Source organism: Linepithema humile, chromosome 6 (genome assembly GCF_040581485.1).
Source record: "Linepithema humile isolate Giens D197 chromosome 6, Lhum_UNIL_v1.0, whole genome shotgun sequence".
Classification (NCBI taxonomy): domain Eukaryota; kingdom Metazoa; phylum Arthropoda; class Insecta; order Hymenoptera; family Formicidae; genus Linepithema; species Linepithema humile.
Window position 1 is genome coordinate 7,867,655 of NC_090133.1, and position 15,280 is coordinate 7,882,934.

General features: G+C 28.0%; 3 protein-coding genes across 9 annotated transcripts in view; 1 reads left to right on the forward strand and 2 right to left on the reverse strand.

Annotated features, from left to right (window-relative positions):
- Zir (Zizimin-related) overlaps positions 1–15,280 on the forward strand; it is a 187,497-nt gene that overhangs the window by 139,992 nt on the left and 32,225 nt on the right. The gene's annotated exons all lie outside the window — the stretch shown is intronic.
- On the reverse strand, positions 376–7,087 carry LOC105678315 (aminopeptidase N-like). Of its 5 annotated transcripts, none has more exons than XR_010890922.1 (11): positions 6,950–7,087; positions 5,499–5,982; positions 4,783–5,223; positions 3,986–4,148; positions 3,675–3,831; positions 3,228–3,306; positions 2,316–2,710; positions 1,725–1,999; positions 1,436–1,626; positions 1,170–1,293; positions 376–745 (listed from the first exon to the last, which is right to left on the reverse strand). XR_010890922.1 is itself a non-coding variant. In XM_067357918.1 (11 exons), exons 2-11 carry the CDS (start codon positions 5,957–5,959, stop codon positions 676–678), a joined length of 2,367 nt encoding a protein of 788 aa, XP_067214019.1. In that variant the 5' UTR covers positions 5,960–5,982; positions 6,950–7,087; the 3' UTR covers positions 376–675. The 5 variants fall into 5 exon arrangements, 4 of the variants coding, with proteins under 4 accessions (XP_067214019.1, XP_067214018.1, XP_067214020.1 ...); XM_067357918.1 differs by having other exon boundaries at positions 1,170–1,304; XM_067357917.1 differs by having other exon boundaries at positions 987–1,304.
- LOC105678320 (glutamyl aminopeptidase-like) lies at positions 6,587–14,935 on the reverse strand. Its single transcript, XM_012377546.2, has 12 exons — positions 14,798–14,935; positions 13,446–13,929; positions 12,738–13,178; positions 12,052–12,214; positions 11,755–11,911; positions 11,296–11,374; positions 10,365–10,750; positions 9,756–10,030; positions 9,467–9,657; positions 9,008–9,328; positions 8,105–8,174; positions 6,587–7,908 (listed from the first exon to the last, which is right to left on the reverse strand). Exons 2-12 carry the CDS (start codon positions 13,898–13,900, stop codon positions 7,795–7,797), a joined length of 2,652 nt encoding a protein of 883 aa, XP_012232969.2. The 5' UTR covers positions 13,901–13,929; positions 14,798–14,935; the 3' UTR covers positions 6,587–7,794.

The window sequence follows — 15,280 nt, forward strand, 5'->3', positions numbered from 1 at the left end:
TCTCTAGCATTTAACAGTTTGACACAGCATAATTTACACTACACAGGGTAAATCTCAAATATGTCATATATGTGTCAAATATAAGTAGATATAAAATTTTATATTTAGATATCAAGAGATGAGTGTGTTAATGTAAAATTCGAAATATACCTCTTCTATGTGATGTACAGCGTCTATATGTGTTATAATCACAATTAACGTTGCAATTATGTCATTTCTTCTACAAAAGCAAAGCAAAAAATGATAACCTTTATAAATGTAGCAAATATTAATGATTAATTATTGTAATACATATGAATAATTAAGAAATATTTTATTACTATACATTTTAAGAAGTAAAATGGACAGACGTTAACTTATTGTTGTGTTGATTACCTTAAGGTTACAAATGTTCAAAGTCATCATTAGCATCAATGCAGTGTTGATGTGTAACAGAACGACATACACACTGTATTTTTTCTAACGGAATGGAAACACAGGCATTTTTAATTTCGCGAGACAACATTACACCAGTTCTTAATGACCTGCTCTTGAATAAAGCGTGTTAATTTTAGCAGTATGTGCAACCACATTACCAAACTGATAAGAGAAATTTTCTTGATGTCACTTTTCCCGGAAAATGGATAAGTTGAAGAGGAAGTGTGAAATATCCATCCAACATCTCCCGACTTAACATCACTGGACTTTTACTTGAGCCACTCTAAACAACACTCTATGCACTACAAAATCGGGAACACTGCGGGACCTGAAACACGAAATTGAAAATGCTTGTGCTGCGATTTCTTTGGAAACAATACAATGTGTATGTCGCTCAGTTATTCATCATTGGTTGCCACTGATGGTAGTCTTTTTCAACATTTGTAACCTTAGATAGCCAACACAACAACAAATAACATCTGTCCATTCTACTTGTTGAAATATATGACCATACAATCTGTATACATTTTACTGGGACACCCTGTATTTTCAATGAGAAATGTTAATACCTATTTGAACTGAAATTAATATCTTTCAAAATTTCAAAAAGACAAGAAGTCACTTCTTTAATTTTTGCATGTTTAGCAACAGTAAAAAGAAATGCATTAGCACGCCTAGTTGTCCATTTGCTATCATTCGGCTGAGCATCCACCAATGGTATTAACCCCAAAAAGGCGCAAATAATATCATACTTTTCAGTACAAGTTAGATATTCTAAATAATTTTCATCAGACGTTGCCTTCCATTTCTGCCACATCGTGTACCAAATAGTGTAGTTTGCAGTTCTTAAACCATTACAGTATATCCATTTCTTTCCTGTCAAATTACTGCATCAAGAAAAATATTTTTTGCTAGAAATTTGCTTGCATTTCGAAAGTTTAATAACGAAATAATTTGAAATCAGCATAATGTACAAATGCAACAACATCCTTATTATATATTATGTAAAGCGTCTTACTTGTTTTCTGCAGAATTTTGAAGCTCTTTGTTGAATTTGGAAGCAGCTACCGTTTGGCACTTAGAAACATTAAGTATACATGCCCATTTTACAGCTTCTTCTCTTAAATATATAGTAAGATTATGATCTCTCGGTTCTTCAGTGTATTTAATTTTTGTAAGAAGTTGATTTATCCTGTTTTTCATGTTTTTCTAAAAAATCGTTAAATTTAAATTTAACACTATTAGTTTTATTTATTTGATAAACAGTGTGTAATATGTAACTCTTTTTCGTGGAAATTATTGCCTACCGTTACTTTAGAACCATATTCAAGCGGATATGTGCAAGCAAAGGATTCGAAAACTTTGATCATAGGATACCATGTGACAAAATTCGCGTCTCGTGTTACGAACCTCGTAAGATTCCAAAACAAGTTGTAACTGAGTTTTTTTTGTAAAAAGAAGTAAAACGCGTCATCAATTATTTGAGCACGACTAAGAATATGTATTTCCGAATAATTTTCAGAGTTTAAGTAGCGCAGATGTTTTTTCCAGTTTTCGAGATTATACTTGACACGATAATATCCTATAATACAGAGAAATAATTGTTTTTATTAGAGTTTTTAATCGAGAATTGAGAGATTAAGGAATACTTCCTTACACAAATGTTCTATTTGTATTCAAATATTCGTAAAGTTAATTATTCTTGTATAAATGATTTTAAAGGATTTGTGTAATCATGCTTATTGGAAATTATTAATTAATTTATTAATTGCATAATCTCATTCACTTAACAATTAACTTTGAAAGTTTAAGTTGAGCAAGAAATTTTGTAAAACTTTTATTTAATTATAACTGGGTATATTAAGACGACGCATACATATTTATCGTTCTGTATTTACCAGTTTGTTGCATGTTGACTAAAATCCAATCGGTTGCATTATGGTTACTGTCTGCAAATTGTATATTTGATATATTCGGAGTTATCCAAGACGAATGAACAGTCTTGTTAAAACTAAAAGACGATTGCAACATATATGTTACATGTATCCAAATTTCTTTCTTATTCCTAAGTGATAGATTTCGAGATTGAATGTAGCTTATTTCCCAACCTACGAAGTGCTGCTTAGGAAAATGAGTTTGTTTCACATTTAGAATAAAATAATATTTTTTGGTTATCCAATTGGTTATTATTTTTTTAAAATGAAAACTTAGCATATGTTTCGGGTCACTTTCATTGTGAATGATTTGCATAGTGTTCCATAAATCATCTGATGTAATGTTTAAATACATACGGCTAAAAAATTCAAACTTATTTAGAAGCATATATTGGAATAATTTTTTTATAGAAAATAAAAAATTACTATGTAATTTATGCGAACATTAATTTATATAAATTTTATTAAATATATATAATGTGGTATACGTAAAAAAATTTTTTCTTAGTCTACAGGTTAAACTCGTTTTGCCTAGTGTTATATTTATATTGAATTACATTTCTTTTTCAAATTGTCTACCAATAGATATTATTATTAGTTGCATTATGTTATTTTTAAAACTTTTTAAAGCACCTGCTGATTTTCGATACTATGTTTTTGTAACTAATTTTTAATCTCGAAATTTATTTATGTAAGTAGAGTATTTATAATTAAAGAAGAAGTAAGATTTTTTTGCAATTCTAAATATTAATTTTATAAATTATCAAAGCTTATATTTCTGCTTTTTATTCAATAATAGAATTCAAATACATTATTTTATGCAATGCCCAATTTTCGTATGCAAGTGCTATATTCTAATATTGTATTATCACTCACCACTTGTCTATATGTGTACGGATAGCACTCCAAAACCCAGCAGGAATGATATGGTACAACATGCGCCATATTATGAATGCTGTGACAATTAAAATTATGTTTTGTTTAATAATGAAAATTTGTCAACAATCTTATGTAAGTGAATAACATTTGTATTTGTTTAAATGTAAATCTTCTTAAATTTTTTTTTGTATTATTACTTAAGTTGTAAGCCATTGTTAATAATTATTTGTGACTAATTGTCAATATTTTTTGTTCATACTTATTTGAATTATATTCAACATGCTAGTTGTATTTATTTAACATCTTGTAATATAACGTAAATGAAACTTTTCTTAAACTTTTATGTAATATTTGCGAGTTTGCGTACAATTATAGCATTATTTTTTTATGATATTTATTTGTGTGGCATCATTTAGTTTTTTATTCATATTTACTAGAACTTACATTTCATATGATTTGGCGAAGATTCTAGTGAATTGACTTGAGAAATGGTTGTGCTATTCAATGTTGGAGAGTATATAGTAGAAGGTGTGTCGTAACGTAAAGAATCTTGCTGTGTTTGTACGACTTTTAAATCCATTATATGATCATCTTTGTACACCTGGAAAGTTCATTATGATCAAATTAATATTTAATTGAAAAGTGTGTTTGGATTAGCAACATGCATTTAGCGCCGCTGATTGCTGCTATAAAACTTTTGCCTGTTTGCCATAAAATGCAATAATGCAGTATATAAAATTTTATAGATACACAACCTGATCCAAGATATACGTTCCGAAAAATGTAACAAAACTTTTTTTTGACCACAGTAACGCATCTTCACACCAAAGTAACGCCAATTGACGCGCTATCATGTGTGCAACTTCTCTCTTGCGTATAACGGGATGCAAGGTTTCATTATAAATGATATCTGCTTCTCTAAAATATATTTTCAAATAACAGACATATGTTGAATGTTTTTACACATTGCATAAAAGACTAATATAATATTTAAACAAATTTGTTTTTTTATTTATGTTTATTTTTAATAAAGTATACATTACAATTTATCCATTCTACAAAGAGTTAGCAAATATAGTAGCAAACAGAATATATTTAATATATTAATATATAATAATATAATATAATAACATATAATAATATATTTAGAAGGAGATAAAGGAGTTTCAGCACATTTTTGCATAAATTATAACATAGCTAATAATGAGCTTACTATTCAAAAGAAATTTTTGATGTGTTCTCGCAATATCATTGATGCAGTAAAATAGATTTTGTAGCATTATATTTGCCGCGTAAAACACACACAGATATTTTACATGCTTATAACAATGAAATTTGAATTAATATCTGATTTGAAAGAAAAATTGATTTAATTTTTAATTTAAAATAAAGGTTGAAGTTGATAAGTTGTTCGGTGCGTAATGTAAATGTCATTGTATAAACTTTGTTTGTCTTTTTATTAACATATTTACATGAAAATATGTATATCTTCTAATTTCAAAATATCATTGACAATCTTATTTTTTATGTTGATCTTAATAAGTAGTATTACCTTAGCAAAACGAGTCCCAATATCACATCGTTATGGTCGTAAGGATGCCGGAATGCAATAATATCCAATTTTGATAACGTCTGCAAGTATTTTTGTTTAAAATAAGGTATAACCTTTTCAATAACATCTCTTGCATAATAAATTAGTTGTTGAGCAGTTTGGCTGCACCATATGGTAACATTTACAAGGTGACTAGAAACATTAGTGAATGTGGTTATCACAACCCTTATTTGTTGAAGAGACATTGATACTGATTCGTCAAAGTCAGTCCACATCATGCGATTAGTAGCTTTGTTTCGTGTTCGTATAGGCATGTTCGATAAAACTGTATATTCTTCATCATGTTTGATGGCAATTTTAAATGTGGATTCGGTGGTTGACTCGTTTATGTGCGGAAATAGTTGTGAGGCGTTCATTACCGCGATACCTGTTTTGTTTAACCTGTAATATTTTAATGCTATAGTTTAGATAAAGATATATTATTAATCATAATTAAGTTAAAAACATTAAGGTTCAAAAATTATAAAAATATTTTATAATTCGCTGTCTCGAGTGACAATTTGGAGTGTAGTTCTACGTGATAAATACGTCGATAAATTTTTTGCATAGTTTCTGGCATGTCAAGATAACGATGAGTACATTAAAAATATTTTGTACAGAATTGTAACGTACATATATTTACGGTATAACGATATGTTTGAAATATTTTAACTTACATTTCACCCAATTTGTCTAGATGTCCAGATTGGTATACATTGCTGTCTTCATATATTACACGCATATATGTAAAATTTAATATGTATGTATCAGTCGATATGTTACGATGTAATTGAATAGAAATAATAGTGTTATGGTTAGTGAGTACAGAAGATGGAATCACAATTTTTTTACTATTAGTCAAGACTGCTTCAATTGTATGAACGGGTACGGTGTTCAGTTTTATTAAGTTCAATACACGATTAGTGCGTATAACAATACCACATTGTCCGAATAAAATATTGTCTTTGAATAAAAATCGTATTTCGACATTATAATGCAACGGTACTATTGCTGGAAAGTTGCTATAATTAACAGGATCGTCATATTCGATACAGTTAGCAGTAGGAAGAATGATAATTATGGTAACGATTAACATTAGTCCGCCATTTAATAATAATTTTTGGAATGCCATATTCATGTAAATTTGACTGGAACTTGGATCTGTATGAAAAATATTGTTGTTAGAAAATGACAAACGCGTTTGCAACATCTTTAATTTTAATATAACAAGTAAAATTATTGAGAGAAATTGCATTTATTTATACCATATAAACTTTTATAAGAAATATTAAATAGAAACATAAATAATTTCTGAATATTTTAAAAAAAGATGTAATTTTGAATATAAGACAATATACAGAATCGTCTAAAATACAAAAGGCGCATTTCAAACATTTTTTTAATCATATAATTTGATAATACAAAATATTTAAAATTAAATAATTTTCACACATAATTATAACGCAATTTTTATTTTTTTAGAAACAAAATATGTTTTTCAAACAACTAGGTTTCACGCGCAATACATTTGCTTAAATGGATGAGATAATTTAACAGTTTTTAAAATTGTTTTTTTTTTCGATGAACGTAATTATGTGAATGATCAATAATCCAATGATTGAGGACATAAATTTATTTATATTTTTTTTGATGTGTTATCCCAAAAATGTTTCGAATCAAATGCAATTCGCAATGAACATAAGCAATTATTTTAATCATATATGTCGTAGCACGTATGTACTTCTTAGTAACTAAAATTGATAGGTTTTAAATAATTTTGTAGTTTGTTTTTTTTTTTTTTTTGCGAATATGCTTAAACTATACAAAATATTGTCTCAAACTGTTTGAAATTCGAAAATATAGCCGATACATTTAGAAATATCGAACTAGTACATTCTTCATTAATTTATGATTGGTGTTAAAATAATTTTTCAACGAATACAGTTTATTATTAATTGTTGTGTATTTGGTTAGTCAATGTAAAGAAAGAGAGAACAAGTGTTAGGAGAAACATCATTAATATCGGTGACTCGGAAAAATATGTTTTCGAGAAAATAAACCTATATTTGTAATTTATATGTATTCTTCTATATTTTCGAAGCGAAATATTTTATTGTTGGTTACTCACCTATATATATTGATTAAAACACCAGAATTTATCACAATGAACAATTTTATAAGAATAATACGCCTAACATCGAGTTGTGAATGTCAAGAGATATATAAACCTACATTCGCGATGTTACCGTATCGAAAAGTCATCTAATACTGCGGAAGATATTGGTCACCTTTAGTGAGATATAATGTACACATTATGCCGTGTAAACAGTTTGTTAGGATATTACTCGCTTTCAGCATGACACTACTTGTCGATAAATGAAAATAAAAGTTAAAGAAAGTAAAATAAATCTACACATAAAGTACAAAAATTGAATTGCCACGCATTTGTGATATAGTAGGTATAATATTTTGAAATAAAAACTATATTTTTTGTATACAATGGAATTAATTATTTATGAAATAAAATATTTAATTTACTTAATTTTTATGTCGATTAACATAGTACAACGTGTTAATTTTTACAATAAGATGTAAATAAAGCTTTGAGTATTACGGAATCGAATTCTGTTAGGAAAATGAACTATTTTGTTGTTAAATGTTCGTCGATTTCTGTATTTATTTGAACGATAATTGTTTTGCACAATAACATAATCTATTCATTCTACACCAAAAAATGCAAAAATCTGCGTTATTGGAAATTTATAGTATTACAAATGACAATAATATTAAGATAATAAAAATAATTAAGAAAGAAATTTAATGATTTTAAATACTCGGGTATTATTTGATAAATATTACGAAAGAGATTATAAGAGTTATCATTACATAATGTATGTTGCTTGTGAACAACAAATGAATTGTTGTCTTCCATTTATTCAAAAGTTTCGCTATTTATGTCGCTTCACTTATGGTCTAAGAAAAGTAGTACCAGTAGTTTCTGGCAAGGTCTCCGTATTCCACTCTTCGTTTCCTTATTTTTTCTTCAACAGCTTTTGTTAGTTGATAATTCGATGCGAATTTCATTATCTAAACAAATATTATTTCAGTAATATCAATAAATACAAATTTCTAGCCCAATTTGCAGTTTGACAAAGCATAATTTACACTCCACATGGTAATTCTCGTCAAATATGTTATATATGTATCAAATATAAGTGGATATAAAACTTTATATTTAGATATCAAAAAATAAGTGTGTTAGTGTAAAATTCGGAAAATATACCTTTTCTGTGTCAGTTGCAGGATTCATATGCGTTATAATTACAATTAACGTTGCAATTATGTCATGTCTCCTACAAAAGCGAAGCAGAAAATGATAAACTTTTTAAATGTAGCAAATATTAATGATTAATTATTATAATACATATGAATAGTTAAGAAATATTGCATAAATACAGAAATATATAGGCTGTTCCAATAAAATGTGTACACATTTTATTACCATACATTTTAAGATGCAAAATGGACAGACGTTAGCTTATTGTTGTGTTGATTACTTTAAAGTTACAAATGTTCAGCTACCATGGCTACCATCAGTACGAATGCATTGTTGACAAAGACGTGCAACAGAGCAACATACATACTGTATTTTTTCTAGCGGTATGGCAACAGAGGCATTTTCAATTTTGCGAGACAACGTTATACCAGCTCTTAATGATCTGTTCTTGAATGAAGAGTGTTATTTTTTGCAGTATGTGCAATCACATTATCAAACAATGTGAAAAATTTTCTTGGTATCATTTTTCCCGAGAAATGGATAAGGCGAAGAGCAAGTGTGAAGTATCCATCCAACATCTTCTGACTTGACACGACTGGACTTTTACTTGGGGCACTCTAAAGAACACTGTATGCACTACAAAGCCGAAAACACTGCGGGATTTGAGACACAAAATTGAAAATGCCTCTGCTGCTACTTCGCTAGAAACAATACTGTGCGTATGTCGTTCTATTATACATCGTTGTCACATTGTTGGTGTTGATGGTAAGCATTTTGAACATTTGTAACTTTAAAGTAACCAACATAACAAGTTAATGTCTGTCCATTTTAATTGTTAAAATGTGTGATAATAAAATGTGTATACATTTTATTGGGACATCCTGTATTTTTGAAGAAAAATGATATTACCTAATCCAGTTAAAAATAAATGGAAAGCTTTTTAAAATATGAAAAATACAAGAATGCACTTCAGCTGTTCTTGCATGTTTTGTAACAGTAAAAAGAAATGCGTTAACACGTTTATTTGTTCGTTTGTTGTCATTATGTGGAATTTTTTCCAGTATTGCTGTCAAAAAACTGCAAATAACAACAGAATCTTCACAGCAAGCTAAGTATTCTAAATATCTTTCATCAGACGTTGCGTTCCATTTCTGCCACATGTAAAACCGAGTAATGTCCTCTGCCCTTCTTAAACCATAACAGTATATCCATTTCTTTCCTATCAAACTACTGCATCAAAAAAAAAAAAATTGTTTACCACAAATTTGCTTACATTTCGAAATTTTAATGATAAAATAATTTAAAACCAGCATAATGCATAAATGCAACAACATTCTGATTAGATATTATGGCTGTAAAGCGGCTTACCTGTTTTCTACAGAATTTTGAACCTCTTTGTTTAATTCCGAAGTAGCTACTTCTTGACACTTAGAAACATTGAGTATACATGCCCATTTTACAGCTTCTTCTCTCAAATATATAGTAAGAGTGTGATCTGTTGGTTTTTCAGTGTATCCTATTTTTGTAAGAATTTGAATTATTCTGCTTTTCATGTTTCTCTAAAAAATCGTTAAATTTAAATTTAACACTATTAGTTTTATTTATTTGATAAACAGTGTGTAATATGTAACTCTTTTTCGTGGAAATTATTACTTACCGTTACTTTCAAACCATATTCAAGCGGATATAGGCAAGCAAAGGATTCGAAAACTTTGATCATAGGATACCATGTGACAAAATTCGCATCTCGTGTTACGAATCGCGTAAGATTCCAGAACAAGCTGTACTTGAGTTGTTTTTGTAACAAGAAGTAAAACGCGTCATCGATGATTTGGGCACGATTAAGAATATGTATTTTCGCATACTGTTTAGAGTTTAAGTAACGCTGAAGTTTCTGCAAGTTCTCGAAATCATATTTGACGCGGTAATATCCTAGAATGCAAAGGAGTAATTGTTTTTATTAGAATTTTTTAAATCGAAAATTGATTAAGGAATATTTTTACACACAAATATTCTGTTTGTATTTAAATATTTTTTAAATTAATTATTTTTGAATAAATTACTTTAAAGTATTTGTGTAAACATGTTTATTGCAAATTATTAATTAATTTATTAATTTATTAATATTTAATAATTAATTGCATAATCTTTCTCAGTTAACAATTAACTTTGAAAGTTTAAGTTCAGCAAGAAATTTTGAAAAACTTTTAAGTAATTATAGCTAAATATATTAAGACAATGCATACTTCTATCGTTCTATATTTACCAGTTTGTTGTATATTAACTATAATCCAATCGGTTGCATCAAAGTCTTTCTCTGTAAATATCAAACTTGATGTATTCGAGATTATCCAAAGCGGATTATTAGTCTTGTTTAAATTAAGAGACGATTGCCACATATATGTTACATGTATGGCAATTTTTTTCTCATTAATTAATAGATAGGAAGATTGAACGTATTTTATTTCGAAAGCCAACATCGATGCAAGACGATATTGTGTCACACTTAGAATAAAATAATATTTTTTTTTTGTCCAATTGGTTATTATTTTTTTGAAATGAGATCTGAGCATATGTCGCGGGTCACTTTCATTGTGAATAGTTTGCATAGTGTTCCATAAATCATCTGGTGTCGTGTTTAAATACATACGGCTAGAAAATTGAAAATTATTTAGAAGTAAACATTGAAATAATATTTTTATGCAAAATAAAAAATTACTATTTAATTCAAACACACAATAATTTAAATTCATATTATTAAATATATATAATGTGGTATATGTAAGAAAAACTTGGTGGTATATGTTTGTCGCAGTCTATACAGGATAAAATATACATAAACTCTTTTTGCTTAGTGTTATATTCGAGTTGGATCGCATTTCTTTTTCAACCGAATTGTCTACCAATAGAAATTATTATTAGTCGCAGTATGTTATTTTTAAGGCTTTTCAACGCACTATTGATTTTTAAAATTATGTTTTTATAACTAATACTTAATTTTGGTCTATTAATGTAAGTAGAGCATTTATAATTTAAAAAAAGTAAGATTTTTTTGCAATTCTAAATATTAATTTTTATAAAACATTAAAGCTTATATTTCTGCTCTTTATACAATAATAGAATGCAAATACGTTATTTTATGCAATGCCCAATTTTTCTATGCAAGTGCTATATTCTAATATGGTATTATTACTCACTGCTTGTTTATATGTGTACGGATAGCACTCCAAAACCCATCAGGAATGATATGGTACAACATGCGCCACATTACGAATGCTGTGACAATTAAAATTATGTTTTGCTTAATAATGAAACTTTCCCATTATTCTATTAACAATTTTATATAAGTGAATAACAGTTATATCTGCTCAAATTTAAATTTTTTTAATTTTTTTTTTCGTATTATTACTGAAGTTGCGAGCAGTTATCAATAATTGTTTGTTATTAATTGGCAGCATTTTTTGTTCATACTTATTTGAATTATATTGAACATATCAGTTAAATTTATTTAACTTTTTTATAATATAAAGTAAATCAAACTTTTCCTAAATTTTTATGTAATATTTGTGAGTTTACGTACAATTATAGCATTAATTTTTTAATATATTTACTTGTGTGGCAATATTTAGTTTTTAGTCATATTTACCGTAACTTACATTTTACATAATCTGGCGATGGCTCTAATAAATTGACTTGAGAACTGTTTGTACTATTCAACGGTGGTGAGTACAAAGCAGAAGAAGTATCGTAACGTAAAAAATCTTGCTGTGTTTGTACGACCATTAAATCCATCATGCGATCATCTTCATATACCTGGAAAGTTAAATATGATCAATATTTAATTGAATAGTGTATTTGGGTCAGCAGCATGTATTTAGCGCAGTCGATTGTTGCTATAAAACTTTTGCTATATAGTACAAAAATGCAGTATATGAATTTTAAAGATATACAACCTGATCCAAGATATACGCTCCGAAAAATGTAACAAAACCTTCTTTTAACCAAATTAACGCATCTTCACACCAAATAAATGCCAACTGACGCGCTATCATGTGTGCAACTTCTCTCTTGCGCATAACGGGATGCAAGGTTTCATGATAAATGATATCTGCTTCTCTAAAATATATTTTCAAGTAACAGACTTACGTTGAATGTTTTTACACATTACATAAAAGACTAATGTATTATTTAAACAAATAGTCTTTTTATTTATTTTAATTGTTAATAAACGATGAATTAATTTGTCCATTCTACAAAAAGGCAGCAAATGTACACTTACATAGTAGCAAACAGAATATATTTAACATATTTAATATAATAATAATATGTTTAAAAAAGATAAAGGTAAGGTAAAGTTAAACACTTTGGAACACTTTTGTGTAAATAATAACACAGATAATGATGAGCTTACAATTCAAAAGGAACTTTTGATTAGTTCTCACAATATCATTGATGCAATAAAATAGATTTTGTAGCACTCGCTCTATTTGTACAGCGTAAAACGCGCATAGATATTTTGCATATAAATGTGCTTGCTTATAAATGTGAAATCTGAATTTAAATTTGATTTGACAATAATTGGACGAATAAATGTTTTAATTTTTAATTTCAAATAAAGGCTGAAGTTTAGTAGTATTACCTTATTAAAGCGAGTTCCAGTGTCGCATCGTTATCGCCGTGAGGATGCCAGAGTGCAATAATATCCAATTTTGATAATGTCTGCATATATTTTTGCCTAAAATAAGGCATAACCTCTTCAATAACATCTCTTGCATAATAAATTAGTTGTCGAGCACTTTGTCTGCACCATATGGTAACATTTGCAAGGTGACTAGAAACATTAGTAAATGTGGTTATCACAATCGATAAGTATTGAGCAGACATTGATAATGATTCGTCAAAGTCAGTCCACATCATGCGATTGTTAGCTTTATTTCGTGCACGTATAGGCATGTTTGATAAAACTGTATATTTTTCATCATGTTTGATGGCAATTTTAAATGTGGAATTGATGGTTGATTCATTCATGTGCGGAAATAGTTGTGAGGCCTTTATTACCTCGACATCTGTTTGGTTCAGTCTGTAATATTTCAATGCTCTAGTTTAGGTAAAGATATATTATTAATCATAATTGAGTTAAAAATATTAAGGTTCAAAAATTATAAAAATATTATATAATTCGCTGTCCCGAGTGTGGCAATTTGGAGTGGAGTTTTACGTTTCGACAAAATTTCTGCATAATGTCTGGCATGTCAAGATAACGATAAGTGTGTTTAAAATATTTTGTACAGAATAATAACGTGCAATATTTACGGTATAACGATATGTTTGAAATATTTTAACTTACATTTCACCTAATTTGTCTACATATACAGGTTGGAGTAAATTACTGTCTTCATATATGACACGCATATATGTAAAATTTAATGTGTATGTATCAGGAAGTATCTCACGACGCAATTGAATAGGAAGAATAGTGTCACGGTTGGTTAGTACAGAAGACTCAATCACAACTTTTTTACTATCAATCAAGACTGCTTCAATCGTTTGAACCGGTACGGAGTTCAGCGTTATTAAGTGTAATAAACGGTTAGTGCGTATAACAATACTACATTGTCCGAGTAAAATATTGTCCTTGAAGAAAAATCGTATTTCGACATTATAATGCAAGGGTACTATTTCTGGCAAGTTGTTATAATTAACCGAATCATCATATTTGATAGAGTTAGCAGTAGGAAGAGTGATAGTTATTGTAGCGATTAACACTAGTCCGCAATTTAATAAAATATTTCGGAATGTCATATTGATATAATTTTGACTGGAATATTGATCTGTAAAGAAAATGTTCTAGTTAGAAAAAAACAAATACATCTGCAATACCCAACCCTTATTTTTTGCAAAACAAAAATATTAATATAGAAAAGTGAATCGTTTTTGAAGATTTCAAAAAATGATGTGATTTCGAATTTAAGACATTGCACAAAATCATATAAGAAACGCACGACACATTAAAAACATGTTCTTAATCATACACTTCGAAAATATGAAATATGTAAAATTTAAATAATTTTCAAACGTAATTATAATGCAATTTTTACTTGTTTTAGAAACAAAGTATGTTTTTCATACAACTAGGTTTCATGCGTAATACATTTGTTGAATGTAATTATGTGAATGATCAATAATCCACTGATTGATGGGAACATAAATTTATTTATATTTTCTTTAATGTGTTATTCCAAGAACGTTTCGAGTGAAATGCAATTTACAATGAACATAAACAAATATTTTAATCATATATGTTGTAACACATGTATACTTTTTAGCAACAGAAATTGATAGGTTTTAAATAATTTTGTAATTTGTCTTTTCTCGGGAATATGCTCAAATTATGCAAAATATTTTCTGAAATTGTTTGAAATTCGAAAATATAACTGATAATTTTAGAAATATCGAACTAGTACATTCTTAATCAATTTATGATAGGTGTTAAAACAATTTTTTGCCGAATACAGTTTATTGTTAATTGTTGTGAATCTGATCATGCAATGTAAAGAAAGAGAGACCAAGTGTTAGGAGAAACATTATTAATGTCGGTGACTCGGAAAAATATGTTTTCGAGGAAATAAACTTAAACTTGTAATTTATATGTATTCTTCTATATTTTTGAAGCGAAATATTTTATTGTTGGTTACTCACCTATGTATATTGATTAAAACACCAGAATTTACCACAATAAACAATTTTGTAAGAATAATACGCCTAACATCGAACTGTGAATGTCAAGAGATATATAAACCTACATTCGCGATGTTACCGTATCGAAAAGTCATTTAATACTGCGGAAGATATTGGTCATTTTCAGTCAGATATAATGTACACATTATGCCGTGTAAACAGTATTTAAGAAAACACTCACTCTGTATGTCGCTACTTTCCGATAAACGAGAATAAAAGTTAAGAAATGTAAAATAAATCTACACATAAAGTAGACAAATTAAATTGCCACACATTTGTGATATTGTATGTATAATATTTTAAAATAAAAATTATATTTTTTGTATACAATAGACTTAATTATTTATGAAATAAAATATTTAATTTATTTAATTTTTATGTTGAATAACATAGTAAAAAATGTTAATTTTTACAATATGATATAAATAAAACTCTATGTATTAC

Bases quoted from the DNA above. Each gene is read 5' to 3' on its own strand.
- LOC105678315 (XM_067357917.1), bottom strand. From the start codon at position 5,959: ATGAATATGGCATTCCAAAAATTATTATTAAATGGCGGACTAATGTTA. The intron at 3,832-3,985 runs GTTGTGTATCTA...TGAACTTTCCAG, and splicing joins GAACGTATATCTTGGATCAG to GTGTACAAAGATGATCATAT. The intron at 746-986 runs GTATTAACATTT...TTCGTGTTTCAG, and splicing joins ATTAATTTCAGTTCAAATAG to GTCCCGCAGTGTTCCCGATT.
- LOC105678320 (XM_012377546.2), bottom strand. From the start codon at position 13,900: ATGACATTCCGAAATATTTTATTAAATTGCGGACTAGTGTTAATCGCT. The intron at 13,179-13,445 runs GTAAGTTAAAAT...GAAATATTACAG, and splicing joins GTAGACAAATTAGGTGAAAT to ACTGAACCAAACAGATGTCG. The intron at 10,751-11,295 runs GTGAGTAATAAT...TCAATTTTCTAG, and splicing joins CGTACACATATAAACAAGCA to CCGTATGTATTTAAACACGA.